Source organism: Hevea brasiliensis, chromosome 14, assembly GCF_030052815.1.
Source record: "Hevea brasiliensis isolate MT/VB/25A 57/8 chromosome 14, ASM3005281v1, whole genome shotgun sequence".
Classification (NCBI taxonomy): Eukaryota; Viridiplantae; Streptophyta; class Magnoliopsida; order Malpighiales; family Euphorbiaceae; genus Hevea; species Hevea brasiliensis.
In genome coordinates this window covers 3,234,811-3,258,471 of record NC_079506.1, presented here as the reverse complement: position 1 = coordinate 3,258,471, position 23,661 = coordinate 3,234,811, and the positions used below count along the sequence as shown (strand labels likewise).

The window sequence follows — 23,661 nt, the reverse complement described above, 5'->3', positions numbered from 1 at the left end:
TCTAAATATTATAGACAAATATTCTATTCGCAACTTTGAATCCTGTAAGGAGAAAGGAGATATTATCACCATTTTCTTTAATTTCTTTGATAACATTACGATAAAATTGAATTCCTTGATCGTTCACTCCATCACGTATGCTTCCAGCTGAACATTCAAAATTTCAAAAATAAAGTTAGAAAATTTTAAATATGTAATGTAGCAAAATTCATATGAAGCCACCACATGTTGAAGGGTTTAAATCTTGATAAAATACTTACTAGGTATAACTCTGGACCATGAAATCGACATTCTGAAAGCTTTAAATCCCATCTTCTTCACATTTGCTATATCTTCCTATAAGATTAGTTTCACAAATTTTATTTAATTTTATTATTGATAATAAACAAGGATTTTGTGGGAAAAAAAAATAATAAGTTTTGAGTATTATACTTTAAATCGATTATAGAAATCAACAGCCATGTCTCCATTTTTGCCATCCTTAATCCTATCTGAAAGATTATATAGAAAAAAAATTAACATTATATATATCTATCTATATATATATATATATATATATATATATATATATATATATATATATATATATATATATATATATATATATATATTATTGATTAAATAATTTACTCACATACACACGAAGATATGTACCTGGAGTCTCATGGGTAAATGTGTCCCAGACACTAGGTCCTCTACCCGTTTCACTCCCTGTACCACCTTCAATCTGAATGCCACAAACAAGAGATCAGTTAAACAATAGCTAGTGAAGAAATGCTCAGAATGTTTAGTTGTTTATCTTCATCCTATCAGGATTTTTTTTTTAAAGTGAGATTTTGTTAATGAAAAACCAGGAAAAGCTTGGTTTGAACATGCCAAAACTATATCAAGGTACAAGAGGCTAAGTGTAAAACCTGGTAGAATTACATAAAACATGAAGATCGAAGAACTTTCACTCTAACATGCAAGTGAAAAAGAGGTATTGCATGGGTGACCACAAAACTACTACAATCCCAGAATAAAGGTGTATATATATACCTGATAAGCAGAAGTGGCTGTACCAAAAATAAATTTATCTCCAAAATAACTACTGTCAAAGTCTTTTGGGATATCACAATCACAATCATCCCTTGCTGGCTCAGTAAGAGCCACCGGGCCCACGAGGAAGATGAGCATTATCAGCAGAAGAGAGTGTTTAATCGCCATATTGATGGTATTAAGATTTCAAGTGCTTGTGTGGTTTTCACTCCTTGGCAATGCCCCCTTTATATAGAAGTTCATGCTAAGGCATGAAATTGTAAATTTGTCCACGTGATGAATTGCATGCATGGTTGCTGCGTCTAATCTATAATATAGCATTAAAATAAGCCTAAGATTCGTCGATATCTTCCATGGTTTTCCTACTTATTGTTCCTTTTTTTATTTAATAAAACAATGAAGGTTTCTTCGTGCCATGCAATTTTCTTCTTCACAGAATCAAACATATTTTTAAACGTAATTTGATTGAACTTCAGATGATTTTCTTAGAACTAATTTTAACTTTTAGATTGATTTTTTTTTTCTTCCGAATAAGATATTATCTTGTTTTGCAAGAATCTATTATATGGTTAAATACTTACATATATTCAACCACTGATGGTTTAAAGGTTCAAAGCTAATCAACAACTAAAAGTTTTATCTTTTAGTGCTGTAATTGTAATTTTAAATCGTTAATCTCTAGGCTTAAATTCTCTTTTTATTATTTAGCCGCTTCATTCTCTAAGTTCTCCCCATTTTCTCTCTTTATTCCCTTTGTGAGGTCTTTGGGGTGGCCACTAATGAATATTTTCACCGATAGTTATCCCTCTCTCTTTTTCTTTTCTTTTTTTTTTTTTTATTCTACTCAGTCTATTCTTATTGATGGATCTGAGTTTAATATCCTCTTTAGGGAGGATTTATTGTCTTATCTTCTATGAGGATTTAATGTTTTCTCTTTTGCGAAAATTTGTTGTTTCTTCCGTTGCAAGGATATACATTTTTTTTTTTTATCATGAAGTTATTAGGTATTTTGGTTAATTATTTGGGCATGAGTATAATAATAGAAAGTACAGATTTTCTATTAAGAATACTAAAGTGTGATGATTTTTACTTTTTTAGATCGGTGTCATAGAAAAATCTTGGAGTTGAATTGTAGCAGATTACCACTGAATGGAGTATATTTCTTGTTGTATGACCAAATTAAATATTCTGTCAGTAGATCAAATCCTTCAAATCAAAATAATTGTTATTATATTTTATATAAGTGATTTATATTAAATATTGTTATATAAAATTATAATAGTATGAAATTTTATATTTCAAGTATTTGTATTCTTTCATCTATTAATAAAAACTCTATCTTTTTTTTTTCTTTTTTAAAAAAATGTTAACCTCTGACTTTAAAAAAAATTATTTTAAAGAATTTTATTTTTGTCAAACGCCTTAAATGTAATTAAAAACTCAATCAATGGAGCACATAATTTTTGTCCATATATTCATAAATGAATTGAAATTAAAAAAAGAAAAACTGATTAGATAATTGAAGCCGACACTTTAAAATTGATGATAAAACCAATGCAAATGGAGACCCACAGACAAATTTGAATTTATGATTTTTTTTTTCCTTAAAACGATTCGTTTTAGTAATGCGCGATAGACACAACAATGAAGCAATTATTGCTGTGTTACTATTCATTGGATTACTAGGGGTCAAAATCATAAATGCTCGCTGGACATGGTCTTTATATAAGTAGGGGGTCAGGGTTCAATTCGATCTAAAAAATTATAAATCAAATAAATTAAAATTCTCATTGATTAAATTAAATTAAATATAAAATAAATTATTTTTTTTTTCAAATCAAACCAAATTCAATCAATTTATTTGATTCAATTTGATTTAATTTTTATTAATCAATTTGAGTTTCAAACCAAACTCACGTCATGCTTAACTTCCATTATAATTTTATTTTTAATTATAATTTAAAGAACTAATGATAATTAATTAAAAAAATAAAATATTTGATTAAATAGATTAAATTTTTTAAAATCAAAATTAAATTAAATTAAATTATAAAAAAAATAAAATTTTCTTTCTTTTATTTTTCTTAAATATTATTATGTAAAGTACGATTATTGAAAAAAAAAAAAAGGCTTTGTTAATGGCCAGAACATAAGCGTCTAGTTGTCTCTCCAACCGGTAATCTTTGGTTTAGCTTAGAAATAAGAGGTTAGTGCCATTTAATATTTTTTTTAATTTAATAGAGACACAATATTTAGTGAACAGAAGTAATCTCTTATTTCATCGTAACAGATAAATAATTAAAAAAATAAATAAATAATAGACTTAAATGCAAAACCTCTCCATTCCCTACACCTTAATAATTTACTCAATTGACATTCAAAGTTATTTACTTATTCCAAAAGTACTTTTTTTCAGAAATGATAATAAAAAAATACATAAATTTATAATTTTAGAAGAATTTTCTTTTGCCTATTAAAAAACAATAAGATCTAAAAAGTTTAGAAGGTTTAGAAATATTATCCTTTTTTAAAAATATATTAAGTTTATGCTAAATATTTATTATTTATTAGCAATATTTTATTCGTCATTGATTTAAAAGCGTACCAAGAAATAATTAATTATACATAAGATTTATCAATACCGCTTACATAATAAATAAGTGATTCTATATAAGATATCTATATGAAATGAAAATTATGTATACATATGTGAGTCCCAATGAGTGAATATATATACATGGATAGATTAAAAAAATCTATAACAATATTAGAGTTTTTTTTTTTTTTTAAATAATAACCATATATTTACTTATACATCTAATTATCATTTGTTTATCATTTTATGTTATATGCTAATATGAAATTACAGTGATATCATATAATTTCTCTTGTTTTACAGTTCACAGAAGGTTAATCCTTTTCAAATTCGTAACGGCCTCTCTCAACAATGTTTTTTCTATAAATTGAATCTGAATTCTCTTCTTAAGAGTACAGGGAGTTTTACCACTGCACCCAACATTTGTTAATAATAGAATTATTATATTTAATTTTAGTTAAAATTTAATTAAAATTAAAAAAAAAAAAGAAATTGAGAGTTTATCAATCGTCAAAACTGGAGTGCGAGATGCTTATCTACTGTTGGTAGACTGACATACGTTATTTACTTTTTATAATCTTTTATTAATTGAGATTGATTTAATTAGTATATCTTCAAGTGTATATATATAATTTGAGCTTAATTGTTTATTAGTAATTCCTGTAAACACTGTTTATAATAATAAAACTTCAATAAAAAATTGAGGATTAAAAAAGAAAATAATTGACAATATTATTTCTATATATATTTTCCTTTCTTAATTTTCAAGCTAGCTCTTGATCGGTCGCATGATTGCATTCTTCACAAGCTAAATCCATGTGATTGTGAAAATTCAATAGAAAATTGTTGAGTACGTAAGTGGTAAGAAAACTGTCACATATATATCTCTTGAGTCGATGCATATATATAAAATATTGCATTCTTCAAGCCTAATTAAATCATGAGAAAATTCAAAAAAAAAAAATAATTGTAGAGTAAGTGGTAAGAAATTAAACATGTAATATATATATATAAAAGGAGAAATTTAATTAAGAGATTTGATTTGATGTATCTTATAAAAAAAAAGGAGCTTAATTAGCTGGACACAAAGAAGAAGTAAAGAACACTCCCAAATTATGGGCTAAACTATATTAAAAATAAAAAAATAATGCTTTTTAAGTCAGAAATATTGATCTTTTTCTGACAATGAGCTTATCAACAACGTTCTAGCCACAACTGTTAATCTTTTCTTCTTTAATTAACTTATCTTTTCATCAGAGTCTTGTTAATCTTTCAAATTTATGCTTTTTTACCTGTAAATTTTAGTGTATTTAGTTCCTTTAATATTTTTCGATCTCTATATTTTTATATAAAATTTATTTATATTTTTATATCATTTAATTTTAATCTCTTAATATTTAATATTTTATTTTAATCCATATATTTTTATTGACATCTCATTTAGTTTTTTTTTTCTACCCACTCCAAATTGATTAATTTTTCTCGACCCCACACTCTGATTCTTATATTGTATGGAATGGGACAAAGAGTTGATCTCTGTAACTTGCCCTGATAACTTATTATTTATATAAAAATAATTTGTTGTTATGTTTTTATGTATTTAACATTAAATTTTTAACAAAAAATATATGTATACCGTTAAGATTATGTCTAAACCTTTATTTTTAACTTATAATTTATTTTCAATGAATATATATATTAAATAATAACCATATATTTACTTATGTATCTAATTATTATTTGTTTGTCATTTTATATTAGATACTAACATGGAATTACAGTGATGCCATATAATTTCTCCTATTTTACAGTCTACAAAAGGTCAATCCTTTTCGAAGTCGTGATTGCCTCTCCTAGCAATGCCTTCTCTATAAATTAAATTTGAATTTTCTCCTTAAGAGTACAGTGAGTTTTACCATTGCACCCAACATTTATTAATAATAGGGTTATTATATTTAATTTTAGTTAAAATTTAATTAAAATAAAAAAAAATTGAGAGTTTATCAATCGTCAAAACTGGAGTGCTAGATGCTTATCTACTGTTGGTAGACTGACATACGGTAATTACTTTTTATAATCTTTTATTAATAGAGATTGATTTAATTAGTATATCTTCATGTAATTAATTAATTATATATTATAATTTGTGCTTAATTATTTATTAGTAATTCCTGCAAAAACTGTTTATAAAAATAAATCTTTAATAAAAAATTAAAAAAATAAAAAGAATTGACAATATCATTTCGATATATTTTCCTTTCCTTTCAAGCTAAATCCATGTGAATTGTGAAAAATCAAAAGAAAATTGTTGAGTACGCAAGTGGTAAGAAAACTGTCACAGATTATCTAGTAGGTCCTGTAGTTGCTCCTTCAACTCCTTAAGTTCTGCGGGTGCCATACGATAAGGTGGCATAGATATGGGCTCAGTTCCAGGAACTAAGTCTATACCAAACTCTACCTCTCGCTCCGGGGGTAAACCCGATAAATCTTCTGGAAACACATCAGGAAACTCTTTAACCACTGCAACTTTCTCCAAACCTGCACCTTCTACCTGAACATCTCTAACATAAGCTAGATACCCTTTACACCTCTTTCGCAATAATCGTCTAGCACTCACTACAGAGATAAGATTACTAGAGGCCATACTGCGATCTCCCTGAAATTGAAATTCTGCCTCCCCAGGAATTTTAAAGAGTACAACTTTATTATGACAATCCAATGAAACGTGATAAGTGGCTAACCAATCCATGCCTAAAATCACATCAAACTCAAACATATCCAAAGAAACAAGATCTGCAGCTAATTCCCTATCTCCAATGTGAACTATACATCCCCTATACACCATATCAGTGTCTATTGCATCCCCCATAGGTGTTGATACAGATAAAGGATACTCTAACAAAGTAGGTGGTGTACTAAATCTCATGGAAAAGTATGGAGAAACAAAGGAATGACTGGAACCAGGATCAAACAGTACTCTAGCATCAAATGAGCAAACAGGAAGTGTACCTGTCACTACTGCATTAGATGCCTGAGCATCCTGCTGAGTCAAAGCAAAAACTCTAGCTTGACCTCTACCACCAGATGTCTGTCCCTGAGTTTGACCAAATCCTCTACCACCAGAACCTCTACCACCCTGACCGCGACCACCAAAACCCTGACTTCTACCACTATACTGTGAAACTGGTTGAGCCTGAGAGGGAGCAGAATGTGTTGCTTGACCAGCACCCTGAGTTGTCTCACTAGTAGGACAGTCCTGTCTACGGTGTCCCAGCTGTCCACAACCAAAGCATGCTCCAGTGACCCAATGACAAGTGCCCTTATGTGGCTTACCACAATGATGACAAAGAGTGGTAATAGGCTCAGTGCTAATCTGGTTATACCGAGCATTCCCTATATGTGTCCTCTGCTCACGTCCCTGACCAACTCCAGATTGATGTGCCCCAGTCTTAGCCATAGGCGTCTGTTCAGATGTCTGATTAATAGTTTGAGGTGGTACCTCCCCTGTTGGATCAAGGTTTGCACCATTAAGACCCTTGGCCTTAGTTCTCCTCTTACGTCTAACAGACTCAGGCACTTATTCATTTTAATAAATAAGTATTAAATTTGAAAATGTGAGCCAAATTAAGACAGGTGAAAAAGTACGAAGGACACAGATATCTGAAGCAATGATAAACTGAAAAGACGTTAAGGATCCTATGCTCCGCAAGTTTACTAGACCTTAACCGAGCTCTGATATCAACTTATAAATCCAGCATCTCTCCCGTGTTTTGCCGATGTGGGATTTGCCTAGGGTGTTACAATCCACCCCCCTTATGGGACTCAGCGTCCTCGCTGAGGTTTGCCCCACCATCATTCAAGGTTGCACGCGGAGCGGCTCTGATACCACAAATGTAATGGCCCGGCCCACTAGTGATATTGTCCGCTCTGGGCTGAAGCCCTCACGGTTTTAAAACGCGTCAATAGGGGTTAGGAACCACCAACTTATAAATCCAGCATCTCTCCCGTGTTTTGCCGATGTGGGATTTGCCTAGGGTGTTACAATTATATACCGCCGCATTGATGACTAACAATAAAAATTTCAAAAGCTAACAACTAAAAATTTTATCTTTCAACTTTATAATTACAATTCTGAATCGTGTTTCTGATTTTTGACAAGTTATTTTAATAGTTGTATGTTTAAAAAAGGCTTAAATATAATTAAGAGTCTAAAAATCAAAAGTTAATGCAAAAACCCAATTAAATGATCACTTAATTTTCGTCCAGACATCGATAAATGTGGGCAGACTTAACCTTTCACCCAATAATTAAACAGTAAACTTACCTTTCACCCAACTAGTGGTGTCTCAAAGCCATAAATGCTAGCAGAGTCTCATGGCATTAAAGCCAAAGCAAGATTCCATCAACTTTCTTTTAGAAGTAAATTTAATATAATTGAACTTCAATTAATTTTTTAGACCTAATTTAAACTTCTAGATAAGTTTTCTTTGCAAATAGAATATGTTATACCGAAAATTAAATATGGATAAATCCATCAAATTTCAACTATTTTTATGTTGTAATTCCAGGAACCATATAACTATTGATAATTTACAAATAAGAGGTTGAACATTTTCTTGTGCCAAGATAGAGCTAAATTTGTCAAACCTTTGTTGTAGTTTTCGTGAAGCTTCTACAAAATTAGTTCACTAAGTGTAAGTTTATGTGTTTATTAAAAAAACTTTAATTATTCATCAATTATCTTTAAGTTTTGATAGTCTCACGATAAAATTTTTGAAACAACAATATTAGTAAGCATAGGTAGAAGTATATAGTAAAATGAAATGAAATTAAAAAAAAAAAAGATTAGATAATGGAAGCTGACACTTAAAAATAGGTGATAAAATCGATATAGTGCAAATGGAAACCGACAGACAAAAATAAAGCTATGAATTATTTCTTAAACGTTTCGGTTTTAGTACTGAGCGATAGACACAATAATGAAGCAATTATATTGTAGGAGTCAAAATCTTAAATGGCTAGGTGGTCGTGTTCTTTAGATAACTCCTTTATCTAATTATCTTTTCTTTTTATTGAATATTATTATTATTATTATGAAAAGGGCAACCGTAATGCATGCATGCCTTAAAAAAAGAGAGGTTAGATTCTAATGTAATGCTGATTTTGATCAATTCAATTTAGAAGATTTTTAGCTAAAACTCATCAAAAAAAGTTTAGTTGATATACATAAAGCGTGTTGAATCTATTTATCTATCTATTTTGACATTTATTATATCTATGGTGAGAAGGAGAGTGTCACTTTCCGCTACATAACCCACAATTATTATCTCATTCATTAAACTTTCATTAAATTAAAAAATATTATCTTTCTTAAAAATGTATTAATTTTTTGCTACATATTTATTATATATTTTATTCTTAATTTATTTATCTAGCTAGTATATCTAACATATAATTAATAATAGATAAGATTACTTACAAGTCATTGTCTCCCCAATAAGAAATTCAAATTACTATATATAATCTTTGATTATTAATTTATAAGAAATTCTTGAAATACTGTTCATAATAATCTTCAATAATATTTTTTTTTAAAAAAAAGATTGATTGATTTTTTAATACAAATTATCTTCTGTAATCAATGTGACAAACTAAAGCTAGCTCTTGAGTCGATGCATATATTGCATTCTCCACAAGCTAAATCCATGTGAAAATTCAGAATAAAATTGTTGTGGAGTAAGTGGTAAGAAACTGTTTCATAACTCTTCAGTCGGTGGTAAAAAAAAATGTCATGTAGCTCTTGAGTCGATGTTTACATATTAACAATTTTGCACCACTTTTTTTAATTTTAATTTTAATTTTAATTTTCCCAATTATTTAGTGTATATATATATACATATATATATAGTTTCATTTTTAATAGACTTATAAATTATTTAGTTCACAAAATAAAAAAATAATAATTATTTACTTTACTTTTAATAAATAATTTTAACCCCTAAAAATCAAATGGCATGTCAATTGAAATACAAAATTGGGAGTTTCTCTCCCTTAATGCTAAAAGGAAAATAATTGTCCTTTCAAAATAACAATACAATATCTATAATAAAATATATTGTTTAAATTTAAAACATCATGATAAAATTATTTTCTCATAAAAATAATTCAATTTTAATATTTACTGGAATTTTATTTTTTAATAAATAAATTGGGAATTATATTAATTTAATTATTATATCTACAGGTAATTAATTATAGATGTAAACACTGTATAAAAAGAATAGTCAATGAAAAAAATTAAAAGAAAAAGAAAAGAATTGGCAACATTTCGATATATTCTTCTTTCTTTTCATTCTAGCTCTTGAGTCAACGCAATATTGCATTCTTCACAAGCCAAATCCATAAGAAAAATCAAAAGAAAATTGTTGAGTAAGTGGTAAGAGAATTGTCACATATATAACTCTTGAGTGTGTGTATGTGTGTGTGTGTGTGTGTATATATATATATATATATATATATAATTTGTGTAACACCCTCACTGTAGCCATTCCGTACATTCTATTATTCCGGTGACCGGTGTCGGTTCGGACAGCTAGAACGTTTGGAAAAATATTTAGACTAGAGTGAGGAGTCATAAATAACTCAAATAATAATAAGAAAAATTTAGGAACAATTTTAGAAATAAAATACAACAAAGTTGAATGAGCCGGTGTCCTAGCGATGGGTAACCCAGTGGGAAGTTGCGGTCTTCGCAGTTAGGAGCCCTAAACCCGAGAGAAAATTCATAAAATAATTTTTTGGACTCCAGAGAAGAGCCGTTGAGGTTTCAATGGCATTAGAATGCCAAGAAAATGCTTAAAAAAATTTTTAGATCAGTACAGACAATTTTAGTTCGTTAAGCAAAACGAAGGGCATTTTGGTCATTTCGCTTTCAGAGACGATTTTTGGACAACTTCTCCAATTAAGTAAATAAATTATATGACATAAAATATGAATAAATATTGCTAAAAATTTAATAAAAAAATGAGTAGAAAGAAGAAAGGAAAAGAAGAAAAGAAAATGGAATTTAATTAGATTTATGACATGAGATGATGTCATTAAAACCTCTCCCACCCAATCACATTGTGACATATGTCTTTAAACCACTTAAAATGAGTAAATGGGCAGAAATTAAAGAAAAAAAAAAAGATTCTTCTTTCTTTCTTCTTCTTGTCGAGACTCCCTTTCTCCCATCCACCATTTTTTTTTTCTTTAGCTCAATTTCCCTTAGATTTTCATCATAAAAACCCAAAGTCCCAACATTAAAAATTGTCCTAGATTCTTGCTAAGGTGATTGGTTGCTAAGAAAGTGAAGGAAAAATTGAAGTTAGCTAAGGGAAAATTTTGCTTACAAGGTTACTGCCATATCTCTTTCTTTTCTCTTTAAAATTGATGTTAGGAGTATGAAATGAGTTAGAAATTTAAAGAATTGAAAGAATATATTGAGGAATTGAAAGCCATAAATTTCTACAGCCATGAGGAACCTTGAGGAAATTATGATTTTGATGGAATTAAATCTGATTACTAATGTTCTTGATGAGTTGTATATGGTAAAAGTTGAATTATAAGGTCTTATACATGAATTGAGGTATTGGAAATTAAGGTTTTGAGCTATATTAGGGTTTGGCCATATTGTTGGTGAATGGAAGTCCTAATAGTCAATTAGTGACCATTTGGCTGTGTTTGATGAGGAATTGAAGTGAATTATGGCTTTGGATTTGAGGTTAGGTATGCTGCCTTAGGTGACTTGCAGGGCTGGATGTGAGTCTAGTAAGTTTCGGCAGCTGTAACTTGAGTTGTGTAGGTTCAATTGGTGCAAGGCCAATTGGACATGAAACTAGACACAAAATGGCACAACTTTGATAAAGAAACCTTGCCCAGAAAACAAACTTAGGATGACCTAAAAATTGGCTAAATCCGGGTAACCAATTCTGGACATGGTAAAAGTGACCAAATAAACAGTGTTTGTTCATTTGGCCATAACTTAGAGTAGAAATATCCAATTGACCTGAATTTTATATCAATAGAAATCTTAGACAATTTAGAACAACTTTTATGTTAAACCCAAACTCTAATTTTGGACTTAACCAAATGAAATTATTGGCCAAAGTTGAACTATAAAATCTGGCAGAATGGTATTCTACTCAGAATTTTTGGGTAGATACCAATCCGGCTTGCCTTGCTCAAAGTGGCATATTTTAAGCTAGAAAACTCCAAATCGAGTTATTCAAAAAGGGAATTAAAGAAGACACATAAAGGAACAACTTTCATGAAGACAATATTGCCAAATTCTTACTGAAAAATTGACCAATAGAACAGTAAACTAAGTACTTGAAATCTGAAAATTCTAAATAACTAACCCTAAGCTTTGAAATGGAATTGGCAACCATTGCCAACAACTTTAGAATGCAAATGTGATATGTTGGTGATATTAGAACCAATATACCTATTGTCTATAAAAAAGTCAACATTTTAGTTGACTAATGAAATGAATAGTAGCTATAAAATTTCAATTTCAAAGAATTACATAAATTAAAAGTGTTAAATGCCTTAGTAGGCCTAATGTGATTGGTTTGGATAGGTTGGCATGCCAATAGGGTTCTGATAGTAGTACTGCGTATGGCTTCATGCCATTCTGTGATATAATAGCCTATGGCTATACTGATTATGATGTTATACTTGGCTTTATGCCTTATTGCTTTTATGGCTTATTAGCCATTCTGTCTACACACCGGGAGACACATTGTGACTGATAGTGTGACGGCCTGAGGTACCTGGTACCCAGTGTTAGTTTGCCCGTTTATCCAATCCGGTCAATTTGTATAGTATACTTGGGCATGGAAAAGTATAAATGTAATTGAATTGATTATTAAAGGAAGTAAGGAAATTAAATATTAAGATAAAGAACAAGAATTATTACAATAAAATTAGGCTCAAAATCATCAAAGAAAACGATTAATAAAAATGCTAGAAAGAATTGAAATGAACTGGACTGATGATAAAAAAAAAAGGGATATTAAATTTTAGAAACCTTATTGAAGCATAATTAGATCTAAATTATCCGAACCATGTTTTATTTTCATCTGTATTTTGTATATTATTTCTTTATTATATTATTGCACCACTAAGCAGAAATGCTTAGCGATATGGATTTATTTCTCTCGCGCAGGTACTAAAGGTAAAGCCCAGCGCATACTAAACAAAGATTTTAGAGTTCTGATCTGCAGAGTGTTCAAGGTTGTCACCTTCTCAGCAATGCATGTAGATAGGGCCCATATAGGTCATAATTTGTATGTTGTATAAAAATGCTTAGTTATAGTATTGTAATGTAAATTATGAAAATATAATTAATAGGTATGTGATGTAAATTAATAAATCGGTTAATTCATATGTGATTAAATTATATATCATGTCAATTAATGAAGATTGAAAATTTTCATATATGAGTTGAGCATGTGTGGGAATGTATGGATTTGGAATACGGAATTGAAATATATAGATGATGTATGAAATGATGAGATTTTTATTGTAAAATATTATTGAAAATTTCAAGTAGGTGAATAGTGAATCACGTCAAAAGTAAATAAAATAGGGGAAACTCCGTTAGTTTCTCAATAGAATATGAATTATTTTAAAATATAACGAGTTTAAAAATTATTAAAGAAATAAAGTAAGATAGGTTAGGGTGCTCCGACACCGAATGTAGCACGCCTTGCTCTGTTACACTGTAGTCGGGTGAGAGGTGTTATAATTCATGTAGAGTAAGTGATAAGAAATTAAACATGTAATAAATATAAAAAAAATGATAATTTGGGAGATTTGGATTCGATCTATCCTATACAAAAACCAGTTTAATTAGCTGGACAAAAAGAGGAAGTAAAGAACACTCCCAATAAGGTCTAAATTATATAATAAAAATCGAAAGATAATCTCTTTCTGAGTAAGAAATTATATTGCTTTCAAACGCCAGCCACTGTTCTGTGATCTGTGGACAACGATTTAGTGGATTTCGGATAATGAGCTTATCGACAATGTTTTAGACGCAATTGCTAATCATTTCTTCATTAATAAGTTATTTGAAAAAATGAATTAGGCCTAGCTCATTTCAAAAAATTAAAAAGAATTTTTAAGTTTTCTTATATTATTAGAGACAACTCTTATTTCGATGTTGCACTATCTACAAATATTTAGTTCTACAAACTTTGCAGTCCAGATATTCATTACTAGACATATATAAGAGGAGTATGTTGTCCCATATGGACTAGTTATAAGGCAAGAGCACTGAATATAAAGACTTGAGAATCCTCACCTTTGAGCTTGCTATTGAGGTTGAGTTAAATCTAGTCTATTTTTCTACATGATATCAGAGTCAATCATTGTCTCAATGTAGGGGACTGTATTGTACCACATCAACTGGAAACTTTCGGATACTCCCCAGAATAAGCATGTCGCCTATTGGATACCACACTCATAACAAACAAGGAAAACAAGATAATGGGAAAGCTAAGCCAAATTCATTTAAGTTATTAATCAAATCACGCCAACAATCTTTAGTATTCTTTGGATTAGAGAAAATTTCACATGATCAAAAATTTGATATTAGTTCGTAATTGCACAGATTCATATAAATAATACAGTGAAGAGTAGAATATCTTTCTCGCGAAAATTGTCTTTAAGTGATAAAATATATATTAATTTCATTAATATCTAGACTATTAATTCAACTTAATTCAAAGAAATTAACATTTAAGGTAAGATTAAAATTTAACTAAAATGAACTTCAATTAAAAAATAAAGCAACAAAAGTAATAAAAAGTAAGGTAAAACCAATTAAAATGAGGTTATGAATATTGATTTCACTTAACTCATCATTCAATCTTAATCAATTTTGTCATATAATCAATTTAAGTGTCTTGGTAAAAGCAATAATCAAAGTATGTTTAATAATCATTTCCAAGCATTATTAACCTTTTAATTAACAAAAATAATCATTATTTTCCAAAAGAGAGTTAATTAATTAAAGCATTAAGACAATGATTATTACAAATACCTCAGAGCATTAGCCTTTATTCCCACTCTAGCTAAAAACTATGGTAATGGTTATTGAAATAAGATTCATAATCTACTTCCCAAAAAAATCATGAATCAACAATTAATTAGGCATTATCGCTAACACCCAATAGCATTAAGAACATAAACAATCATTAATTGCTAAAATAGAAAAAATGGATCAAAATATTGAAATCAAAACAAAGTCAAGTTACATCAAAACCTTAGCAATAAAATTTAGGCACTCATCATGTTCAAACTCAACTCAAAATCAATAAAATTAAAATTAAACATTAAATACTAAATGAGTTTCTAACAAAAGTTAAAGAAAAGAAAAGAAAGAATAAACTTTAAGTGTATTTGATGAACAACTCTTGCTTTAGCCTCCAAATGCTCCAAAAAAAAAACCCTCTCCAAATCCCTGCTTTCTCTCAACAATGGAGTTTTCTGGGCTGTTTAGGTGCCAAGAGACCTCAGGGCATCTCCCCTTCAAGAATTGAAGAGATTTTGCAACTAAATATTACTCTGGATTCTTCCCTTCATCTGCTCATGTGTCACAAACCCATTGGAGGATGAAGAGCTGCTCTGGAGCACACATAAACTGGCTGTGCGGCTCTTTTAGTTCTCACAAGCAATCATTAACAGTGCTGCTTGAAATGTAACGCCCTCACTGTAGGTAGTCCGTACATTTTACTATTCCGGCAACTAATGTTTTTCGAATAATTAAAATGTCTGGAACTATACTTAAACTATAGTGAGGAGGCATAAATTAATGAAATAAATATATAAAAAAATATATAGGAAAAATTTTGAGAAATAAAATAAAATTTAGAGAATTTATTAATTGGTATAAAAAATAAAAATAATCCGATGAGCACAATGAAAGGCATTTTGGTCATTTCACCCCTAGAGGTGAATTTTGACTTAAATGTCAAATTAAAATTTGGAAATAGAATAATTAACATAAATTAATTTTATGAATTTGAATTTGAAAAAATGAGAAGAGAAAGAAGAAGAAAAGAAAAGAAAAGAAAAGAAAAGGAAAGAAAAGAAAAGAAAGGAAATAGATTTATGAAATTTAAAAACAATAAAATACACATAAATATATATATATATATATATACCCACAAGAGACAAAACCCCACCAAACATCTTCTTCTTCCTCTTCTCTCTCTCTCTCCTTGCTGTCTCCCTTGGTCTCTCCCTCCCCACCATTGTTATCAAGCTTAAAGCTTGATTTCCCAAGCTTTCACTCACCAAAACCCATAGACCCCTTTATTAAAAAGTTAGCCCACTCCATAAGGAAGCAATTGATAGTGAAAAGAAGAAGAAAAGTTGAAGTTTAACAAGTTACCCAAGAGGTTAGTGCCTAATCTTCCTTTCTTCCTTTATTAATCCTTGAGTTAAGGTTAAAATGAAGTGAAATTTGTAAGAAACAAAAAGAAATAGGTGAGTTATAGAGGGAGTGAATTTTTGGTACCCATGGTGAGTGATGGTTTTTGATGACTATGATTTATATAAAGTGATTTAATGATGTTGGTTGATGCATTTATAAGTATTAGAAGTTGTTTTACATTGAGATTTTATGAGGTTGAAATTGTGAGTTAGGGTTTGGCCTAACTTTGGCATTTTTGTATTATACCATGCAATTGGGATTGTTGAGATGTGTTGATGATATTTAGAAGTGCCTTGAATGTCAAATTGAAGCAAGGAAGTTGGAGGAGAAATAAATTATTAGAAGTGCTATTTTCTGCAGGTTGTGTTTGTTGAGGGCAGTATACATTTTAGGCCATAAATGAAAATGTGTGACCCAATTGGTATGAGGCCAATTGGGGGTGAAACTAGACCCAAAATAACCCATATTCTATGGAGAAACCATATCCAAATTCTGTCCAAAACTTGACCTAAATACTGCCTAAATCCGGATTTACCCTGCACCTAACCTAGAAAATGATCAAATGAACAGTACGTGTTCATTTGGTCATACCTCTCTCTATACTGGTCCAAATGACCTAAACTTTTACTAATGGAAAGTTTAGACATAGGGCTACACTTTTCGTGAAGACCACTTAACCCAGTTTTGCCTTTAACTAATTCAAATTGTTAGCAAAAATTGGGCCACTGAAACTGCCAACCCAGAAAATGACCAAATGAACAGTATGTGTTCATTTGGTCATAACTCTCTCTATACTGGTCCAAATGACCTAAACTTTCACCCATGGAAAGTTTAGACATAGGGCTACACCTTTCATGAAGACCACTTAACCCAGTTTTGCCTTTAACCAATTCAAATTGGTAGCAAAATTTGGGCTACTGAAACTACCAACCCAGAAAATGACTAAATGAACAATACGTGTTCATTTGGTCATAACTCTCTCTATACTAGTCCAAATGACCTAAAATTTCACCCATGGAAAGTTTAGACATAGGGCTACACTTTTGATGGAGACCACTTAACCCAGTTTTTCCTTTAACCAATTCAAATTGTTAGTACAAGTTGGGTCACTGAAACTGCCAACCCAGAAAATGTCCCAAAATACTATTCCTTTGATATTTTGACCATAACTTGAGTTCTATAACCCCAAATTCAGTGATTCAAAAACTGAAATTCAAGTTTAAACATAGAGGAGTAATTGTTATGAAGGAACTGTGATTAAATAGACATCCCAACCTAGTCAAATTCCTAGATAAAGATAACACATCAACATGAACCTAAAGAAAGGTTCATGGGAAAAATGCTATATATGATAATTAAAATATTCATAAGGAGAATTAAATATAAAAAAATGATATGAATATGTAAATGGGGACTAATGTCCTATTAATATGAAATTAATGGTACCAATGAGCAGTACTAGAAAATAGTAATAGTGAACAGTGCTAAATTAATTAAACATGTTTAATTGCCCATAGTATACCTAGACTTATTTATTTAGCTTGGATAAATTGGTATACCAATTAGGGACTACAGATAGCAGTACTGCGTACCGAGAAAATCATGAACTGATAATATATGTCTGGTATGATTGTTCTACAGGCTATATGCCTACTTACTAGCCATTGTGCCTACTTTATTTCTGGCTTTACAAGCCTGACAGCGGGTCTCGTGCCCGACAGCTGGCCTCGTGCCTAACAGACGTATACTGGATAGACATATGGCTGTCTAACCAGTATACACCCGTACATCCAGCTTTTATAATTTGTTATAGGTTTCTTGGGCACTGATAAAAATTAATTAAGGCTTAAAATACAATAAGTAATCATAAAAGATCCCGATAATATTAATTATTTCCAAAGAGCAATAAAAATGTAAAAGACCCAAAAATTATGAGTTGAATATATTGTTTCAAATTATTAAATTATTGTTATTATAAATTATGCACCACTAAGTGTTATGCTTAGCGCGTTGGTTTTCTATCGCGTAGGTACTGGAGATCAGCCGCAGCAGCCGCATCAGTAGTGCATTGACAGAGCTCTGATTAGATCTGCCATTGTCCAGAGTCACCTCACCGGTCTTTTGTATTTTGGTAGGGCCCATGTATAGACTAGTATTTTGGTTTATTATGTTTAGTTATGATGTAATTACTAGTTTATGATGTATTTCATTTTGGACTTGTAATTAAACTTTGAGATTGAAATGAAAACTTGTAATTTATTATCTATGAATTTTTATATGAATGCAATAGATAATACTTCATTTTAGATCTCATAAATAATTGTAAATGATATGATACATGAGAATATGATATGGAAATGTGTGAAATGAATAGGGACATGTTAACAGGTGATTAGTGGAACCCGCCAGATGCTAATAAAATAAAATAAGGGAGGCTCTGTCCGGGTCTCCACAGAAATAAGATATAAAAAAAAAAAAAATTCTACACATAGAATACATGTTTTAAATGACATCAAAAATGAGAACCTCCATCACTTATAATGGCACGTGGAGTTCCAAATCTTGTGAAAATGAACTTTTTAAGGAATTTAATCACAACTCTAACATCATTAGTTGGAGATGGTATAACTTCAACCCATTTGCTCACATAATCTACTCCAACTAAAATGTATTTGTGTCCCAAGGACGATGGAAAAGGTCCCATGAAATCAATGCCCCACATGTCACACCCCGGCTTAGGGGGCCCCAGCTCAAGCCCCTCTATGGGTGGCCTTCTTGCCAGCGTACCCTTCTAGAGGCCGGACCCGTGAGTGATTGGATTCCCTGCTTCATGAAATTGGATTTCCTAACGCTCTACCTGCGAAACTCTGGTGCGACAACATTGGTGCTGTCTATTTGGACGAATCACATTTTCATGGACGAACGAAACATGTGGAGTTGGATTATCATTTTGTACGTGAACAAGTCAAGCAGGGTCGTCTCACCGTCAACTTCATCTCTAGTGCGGATCAACTAGCTGATGGTCTTACAAAACCACTGGGCACTCGGTTATTTCATCATTTTTGAGACAAGCTTCGCCTTCATCCTACTCCGGCTTTAGCTTGAGGGGGCGTGTAAGGGAATGTCAAATTCTGTTGTTATTATTTAATATATACAGTGTACATTAGCTGTATATTAGGTGTATATTTAGTCGTATCTTTGTATTCCTTTATTAGTTATTTACCTTATTTAGCTTGTAATCCTTGATATAAATACCTGTATATTTACCTTTCATAATATGAATAATTACAACCAATTTCTCTCATCTTCTATTCCTCTCAAACCCTAAACTTTACACTTAAGAGGGACAAAATGTTCACTAAAATCATGGCAAGTGGTTGGTTGGGGTTCTGATGGTGCAAAGGTAGTGGGGTCTGCAGTACCACTAGCTTCAGGGTGCTGCTGTAACAAAGCATAGGTATGGCCTACTTTCTCACAAACATCCATGTGCAGCAACATTGTGCTGTCTATATATGATTCACCAGAAATTGGCAGCAGCTTATATAGACTAGCATCAAAGCTAAATGAGTTGGCTATGGCAGTTATATATCCTCCAAAAACTATACTACCTTTGGTATGCTTTGTGACAATTTGGTGCCAATGAGTAGCTATGAAATGGGCTGTGCTTACTTGTTTTCTCTCCTTCATGCACCACAAGAAAAATAAGTCTCCAGTTCCCACAATACTGTTACTGTGTCCCCTTCCTAAAACAGTGTAAGAAATGAACCTATGGAGGTATTTTAATACATGATCAACTATCCTAGAGGCTTTTGCAGTCCTCTGTCTATAATAACCCCCAAAAGGTGCAATATCTTTCCAGAATTGAACAGGGTCATAAACAGTTTGCTGCCACTCAATATTTTTATAGCCCGAATCTTGAAAACCAAAAATTGCATTCATAGCATCCATGTCTAACTCCCTATCAATGCCAGCACATCGAAAATATATCACATCCTTATGCTCAGGTACTGTTGGTTTGAAATTCAGCCTTAAGGAACTCAAAAATTCCAAGGTCAAATCCTTGTACACTGGTTCTCTAATCCTAGCAAATTTAGTCTAGCTGATAGCATCTAAATAGTCAAATACAGAGTCATAAATGCCTAGCTCTTTTAAAATCTGCTCATCCATATATTTGTTTGCCAAAATAGGTTTAGAAACTAAACTGTCATAAGCATTTTTCATATCCATGTCTCTAAAAGCCCAAGGTAATGGAGAAATTACCTCCTCTATGTCATTAGCAGATGACGCAGGTGCTGCTGGAGAGTTTAAGGGTGACTGAGATACAGGTGTTTGGACCGCTGGTGGTGGAATTTGCGAGGAAGACCTAGTCCTTTTGCTGACTGGTTCAGAGGAAGGTTGAGGTGGAGAGTTTAGGTCGAAGGGAACAGAGGGTGCTCTTTTTCGTTTTCCGACAGGGGTTTTCTTGGCTCTACCTGCAGCCTTTTTAGTTTTACCTTTAGACTTCGTTTGTGTAGGCTCAGGTTCAGGCATTGGTTCTGGGAACTGAGTGTCGAAAATAGGTGTCTCATTTTGCGGCTCAGTTTGTGGCGAAAGGGGGGTCGGCGGAATGAGAGGTGGTGTTTGGCCTGGGGGTAGTGGCGGTAATTGAGGTGGTGGCGATTGAGGTAACGGCGGCGTTTGCGGTGGTGGTGACTGAGGTAACGGCGGCGTTTGCCGTGGTGGTGACTGAGGGAGCGGCGGACTGGGACTGGGGTTAGGGTTTGTGGGTAGAGATGATGGAATGCCCATTTTCGATTTGACAGAGTGCCGAAATCTTCTGGATTTGGGTTTGTGGGTGGACCACATTTTGGTTCTCACCATTTAATGAAAAGAAAGAAACTTTTCAGCTTCCCTTAAAAATTGCCGGAAAAAATAGTGCAGGAAGGGAGTTGGCAGAATGAGAGTTGTGGCTTATCGGGAGTTTGGGTGAGGGTTTTCATAAAAATGGTAAAAGTTTTGGGCTTTTTAAAATGTGGGGCAAACAACTGGTAATTTGGGCTGTGCTTGGGGTTAAGCATAGGGTTCAGCAGAATTTGCTTAGGATACTGCTTAGTAAGCAACATCATTAGCAAGTTTCGGCAGGTTTTGGAAAAAATTGTGATTTCACTTACCAAAAACAGTCTAAATACTATGGAATGCTATCATGACCCTCAGCAATTACCAAATACACACAAACACCATAAAATTAAAGAATTTTAACTCATCATCTCTCATAAACTTAGTAAGCATAGCACATGTTCATTTAGCTTTTTGCAATCATTGTTCATTTTAAGCACCCATTGTGACTACCTTTTTGCACACTTAATGAAATGGTCTCCTTTCTAAACTTATACCAAAAGCACATTTTCAGCAGCATTTGAGACAAGTTCGAAACATTCAAAAATTGCAGAAAAGACATAGAAATTGACTTTTTAAGCAGCATGAACAGTAGCATGAACAGTAACAAAAATCTGTAGACTACAAAAACTAGCAGCAATTAAAACAAAAATATGTAAATTCCTAACAGATTACAAAATTATATATACACTAAAAGGTAAAACTTAACAAACACTAATTTTTGCACCTCAATAAAGCTCACATCAGTCCTAAATATCAAAATTGATCCTCATTCAAGTTGCATTTCACAGAATTTACACAAGACACAAAATTAAACATGTGCTATCAAATAGATTACAATATCAGCAATTTAGCACAAGTTTAAAGGTGTTACTGTTCACAGGTACTGGATAAAGTGCAGAATTTTGCTTATACTTGCTCCCTTTCAATTCTTTGTTTTTGCTACAAGTGTCAATTTGCCCAATCTTCATGAATGACCTACAAAAGATAAACAAATGTCACTTTTGAGTTTAATGAGGGTAAAAACTGAAAATGAAATGAAATGAAAAATTAATAATCTATAAAAGGATACGCTTGGGTTGCCTCCCAAGAAGCGCTTGTTTAAGGTCTTAAGCTTGACCTTCCACTCCAAATCACCTAAATATCCCTGATTGGAGAACCAAGCCATGAAACCTCTACAACCTTTTTGTGTGGGTTCTCTAACAATATAGTGCTTTAATCTCTGCCCATTAACTTTGAAAGTCCCTGAGGTTTCATTGCCTATCTCAACAGCTCCATAGGGGTATACCTTTATAACAGTGTAGGGCCCTGACCATCTTGACTTTAATTTTCCGGGAAATAACCTTAACCTAGAGTTATATAGGAGAACAACATCCCCTTTCTGAAATTCTTTCCTCCTAATATGCTTATCATGCCATCTCTTAGTTCTTTCCTTGTAAAGCTTGGCATTTTCATAAGCATCTAATCTAAGTTCCTCAAGTTCATTTAGTTGCAGTATTCTTTTTTCTCCTGCAGTTTTTAAGTCAAAATTCAGTGTCCTTATGGCCCAATATGCTCTATGCTCCAACTCCAAAGGTAGATGACAAGCTTTCCCATAAACCAATCTAAATGGGGTGGTGCCAATAGGAGTTTTAAAAGCTGTTCTATAGGCCCAAAGAGCATCATCTAACTTTAGTGACCAATCTTTCCTTGAACTATTCACTGTTTTCTCAAGAATTCTTTTCAACTCTCTATTTGAGATCTCCACTTGACCACTAGTTTGTGGATGGTAGGGTGTTGCAACCTTATGCTTCACTCCATATTTTTGTAATAATCTTTCAAATTGATGGTTGCAAAAATGAGAACCTCCATCACTTATAATGGCACGTGGAGTTCCAAATCTTGTGAAAATGAACTTTTTAAGGAATTTAATCACAACTCTAACATCATTAGTTGGAGATGGTATAGCTTCAACCCATTTGCTCACATAATCTACTCCAACTAAAATGTATTTGTGTCCCAAGGACGATGGAAAAGGTCCCATGAAATCAATGCCCCACACATCAAATAGTTCCACTTCCAATATATTTTGGAGGGGCATTTCATCTCTCTTTGAGATATTACCCATCCTTTGACACCTATCACATGCATTTACAAACTTCCTCACATCCTTAAACATGTGTGGCCAAAAGAACCCTGCTTGAAGAACTTTTTTTGCAGTCTTTGTCACACTCATATGACCCCCATAAAGTGAAGAATGGCAATCTTTAATAACATTCCCTATCTCCTCATCAGCTAAACATCTTCTAATCAACCCATCTCCACATCTCTTGAACAAAAATGGCTCTTCCCAATCATAATCCTTCACATCAAAAAGAAATTTCTTCTTTTGCTGCCATGTTAGGTCAGGTGGAAGGATTCCACACACTAGATAGTTCACGAAATCTGCATACCAAGGGGTTTTTGCATTCATGATTACTAACAGTTGTTCATCAGGAAAATAATCATCTATTGGGGGTTCTTTTCCCAAATTATCCCCTTGTTCTTGCCTCAATCTAGATAGATGATCTGCTACCACATTTTTTACTCCTTTCTTGTCTTTAATTTCCAAGTCAAACTCTTGAAGGAGTAGCACCCACCTTATCAATCTAGGTTTAGCCTCTTTTTTCTGAAGGAGATACTTGATAGC

At 31.9% G+C, this 23,661-nt stretch overlaps 2 protein-coding genes across 2 annotated transcripts in view; both read right to left on the bottom strand.

The window, feature by feature from the left end:
- Positions 1–7,091, bottom strand: part of LOC110639371 (beta-glucosidase 12-like) — a 9,360-nt gene extending 2,269 nt beyond the window's left edge. Inside the window, exons 1-6 of the mRNA XM_058133281.1 lie at positions 6,644–7,091; positions 1,039–1,217; positions 655–727; positions 433–491; positions 261–336; positions 70–147 (exon numbers count right to left, since the gene is read on the bottom strand). Coding sequence (XP_057989264.1) covers positions 70–147; positions 261–336; positions 433–491; positions 655–727; positions 1,039–1,217; positions 6,644–7,091 — 913 coding nt within the window. The remainder of the gene's footprint in view (positions 1–69; positions 148–260; positions 337–432; positions 492–654; positions 728–1,038; positions 1,218–6,643) is intronic.
- Positions 7,092–19,912: 12,821 nt separating this feature from the next.
- On the bottom strand, positions 19,913–20,906 carry LOC131172483 (vegetative cell wall protein gp1-like). Its single transcript, XM_058133280.1, has 2 exons — positions 20,379–20,906; positions 19,913–20,032 (listed from the first exon to the last, which is right to left on the bottom strand). The coding sequence occupies exons 1-2, from the start codon at positions 20,904–20,906 to the stop codon at positions 19,913–19,915; spliced, it is 648 nt and encodes a 215-aa protein (XP_057989263.1).
- Positions 20,907–23,661: the final 2,755 nt, after the last annotated feature.